Genomic DNA, 3,248 nt, shown 5'->3' on the forward strand with positions numbered 1-3,248 from the left:
AAAGTCTAATGTTACAACTAATCAGGGATCCCTTTAAATGGTTATCAATTAAGAAAATATGCTGATGGATATTTTTAGGCCGGTTATTGAAAAACAGTTGTTCTAAATCATTTTATACTCCAAAATCAGGAAAATGGTCCATCTTTTTTTTTCTCAAATTGGATATTTAACACTATTGTGACCATTTAAGGTGGACCTAGTTAAATAACTTTTTAGGCTACCTGTAAGTAAACAAAAAAAATGCTAGCTAAATAATTTTAATTAGATTTTTTTTAATCTATATTTTACCTTCTTGCAAGTGAGAGAAAAATGACAGCATACAGAAAGACGGAAGCACAAATAAAAATAGTTACTGAAATTAACCAATTTGAAGCTGTGCCAACTTGACAATAGCTAACCATTCTGGCCTTTAAAATGTTAAGATTTTCCAACCAGGGAACACACCGTAAAGACCACCTGGTGCGTGATTGCACCACTGCTAATAAGATCTGGCAACAGCAGGTCTTCCATGTGATTTTACTGAGCGTCGAAAACTCAGAGTGAGAATTCTGTAACATTTAAGCCTTGAAGAAATAAAACCCTGAAGGATTACAAGGTGAAAGAGCCTGAAAGAATACTGGGTTTTTAAGAGGCCTGTTTGCTGCTCACTTCACTGCTCAAGCTTTTGTTTTCTTTTACAGGGASAGCTGCCAGCTGAACTGATGACATTTTCAATTGGTGTACTTTGGTGTACTTACTGTGCAAAAAAGATAAGAATGTTAAATAATTATAATCTGGTTTATAATGAACTACTGTAATTCTTTTGAAGATCACATACTTCTGTCTAATAATCTGTAGAAATTTGAGGCTATTTGTATAATTTGTAGGTTTCAGGTTACCGGATATTGGTACCGAATTGATTSAAATGTCAAAGGTACCCATCCCTAATTATAATATAGGTTCATCATTATTGAATTCCTTGAAAAAAAAAAAACACTATTTTGTTTTCTAAGTGTGTACTGGATTGCTGCTGAAAACTTGGACCTCCCCAGCAGTACCAGCAGAATTCCTTCATGCGTTTGCCTGCAGCTTGGCAACCAAAGGGTTGCCCCACTACCCTACATCCTTGTGAAAAGGAACCCCCACAATCTCTTTAACAGAGCACCAGAACACCCCAGCATTCACATCTACACAATGTCTTTAGAGATTTTTTTTACATCTTAGGACTCCCCCGTTATTTATTGTACGTTTTTTGGGGGACTAAGAGTGCAGCAAGTACCCGGAGTTTTTGTTCTCGATTTAAAAATGACCACCCCCCAGGCAGCCGGCGAGAAAGGATGAGTTAGCTTTCGTTCTAGCGGGGCTCTAGGTTCTTAGGTGCGTTTAAAACCATCTATTTTACCATGTCGAGCTCCTGGGAGACTTGGCGTTTGCGAAGCTCCTCCATGCGGTCGCTGACGTCACTGAAGCAGGTGTTGTAGTACTCGGAGTACTCCTGGGCGAGGTCATCTATGTTACCAAGAGAACCATCCTGAAAGGAAGATAAAGACAGCAGAGTTCAGCCAGGGAACATCCTGGAAACCATTGCTGAGCATTTCCTATAGAAAAATTGTCATACATCTAAAGTTTCATGAGGAAAAAATGCACATATTCACACCCCGTTTTCACCAAGAGTGMACCATTTTCCACTCTATACGACACAAATCTCAAGGGGTGAATATCACAACTGTTTATCCAATCTTATCAGGCTCCATTGGTATCTCATTCGAGCCAAGGTTTTGGTCTTTGTTGAGGACACTTTCAAGAATGTCCTTTAACTCCAAGTATTCACCAAACTCTTAAATCCAGCACATTATTTCCTGCAGGCTGTAGTTTAGATCTGCACAGTTCCTGCCTTTGTGTGGAAGACGTGTTTGAGAAAGAGGGAGGAAGCCGTACTCCAAACAGAAAAGACCTCGCTCGACTGAAAATAACCCTCGCTTGAACGCAAACCATAACAGAATGGGTTTTAAAATAAAGCAAGTTTAGGTTGAACTCAAAAAAAGGAGTTAATTCAGACAACTAGTTAATCTTAGTTTTGTAGATTCAACGTCRGAGGACATAAAGTAACCTCTTGTAMGAAGTGGCTTGTTGGACCATAACCCATCTCCTGGCTTGGTCAAAATATAGGCCATTCTGATGGTGACGGCCAACTGATGCATATTCATCAGTGTTGATCTAATCTGTGCCAGGCAGACAGCTAGCATTGAGTCACTGAGCAGGAGTCCGAACAGTAACCCTCAGTCTCTGTCTTTCTTAAACGGACTCCCTTTCTGGGTGCCAGGCCACAGATGAATGGGTCCCTGTGAGTGTGGGTGAGGATGCCACACACACACACACATGCACGGACGGACGAACGGACATAAGGCTTTACTCAGAGATGGCTGTCTAGTCAGAGAAAACACACATTGGCATGCACACACATGCGCGCAGGGGATTTAAAAAGCATCGGACCAAAACAAACCGAGGTTAGGCCCATCGTCAACAAAGCATCTCAATGGGAATAAAATGATTAATAAAAAGCAACTGTTAAAGACTTGATGAACAAAATCTCACTGACACAAACAGGTTTTTTTAGCCACTAAGATATACAGGTTGGTAGTGATCTATTGCCGAAACCTTTTTTATTTATTCTGGCTTGACATGCAATAAGTTTAGAGATTACGCATCCCAGTGGGAGCACAGCAGACACATGCTTTTCATTTCAGGGACAGAAAGCAGAGCTCCACCTACTAATAAATACTCACAGATGGAGCTCGTCTTTTCAAACAATACTTACAATAATGTTAACTTTATTAATCCCCAATTCATTTATGAATCAGAAATTCAGTGACTCCCCCCACCCCCAATCTGTGCATGGCGTTCTTTGGTTTTTCCATTTCAAAACAAAACTGAAAAAAGGAAACAGTCGTGTTTTTTTTGTTATTTTCATTTTCACAACCTAAAAATTTTAAATCTAACTTATTAAAAAAATTCAGTGTTTGATTTTTTTCTTCAGCTTTCTATATCCAAAATAAATATACAGTACATTTGTTGTACCAACATCAGAAACAATGGAAGTGACCAAAGAAGACTTGATGGATGGATTCCTAAAGATATTGGCAATGGCCCTATTCTGCATTACTTAGAATATTAAAGCAATTTTGTTCACAGTAAGATAATTAGCTCTCAATGAAACATGTTGACTAYCTCTAACTAAGACAAACATATTCTTGGTGAGGTCAAAAGGT

General features: G+C 39.0%; 1 protein-coding gene across 1 annotated transcript in view; it reads right to left on the reverse strand.

The window, feature by feature from the left end:
- Positions 1-1,510, reverse strand: part of sash1a (SAM and SH3 domain containing 1a) — a gene marked incomplete at its 5' end in the record, with an annotated part of 84,281 nt that extends 82,771 nt beyond the window's left edge. Inside the window, 1 exon segment of the mRNA XM_014011572.1 lies at positions 1,382-1,510. Coding sequence (XP_013867026.1) covers positions 1,382-1,510 — 129 coding nt within the window.
- Between the last annotated feature and the right edge of the window lie 1,738 nt (positions 1,511-3,248).

Source organism: Austrofundulus limnaeus, unplaced genomic scaffold (genome assembly GCF_001266775.1).
Source record: "Austrofundulus limnaeus strain Quisiro unplaced genomic scaffold, Austrofundulus_limnaeus-1.0 Scaffold82, whole genome shotgun sequence".
NCBI lineage: Eukaryota > Metazoa > Chordata > Actinopteri > Cyprinodontiformes > Rivulidae > Austrofundulus > Austrofundulus limnaeus.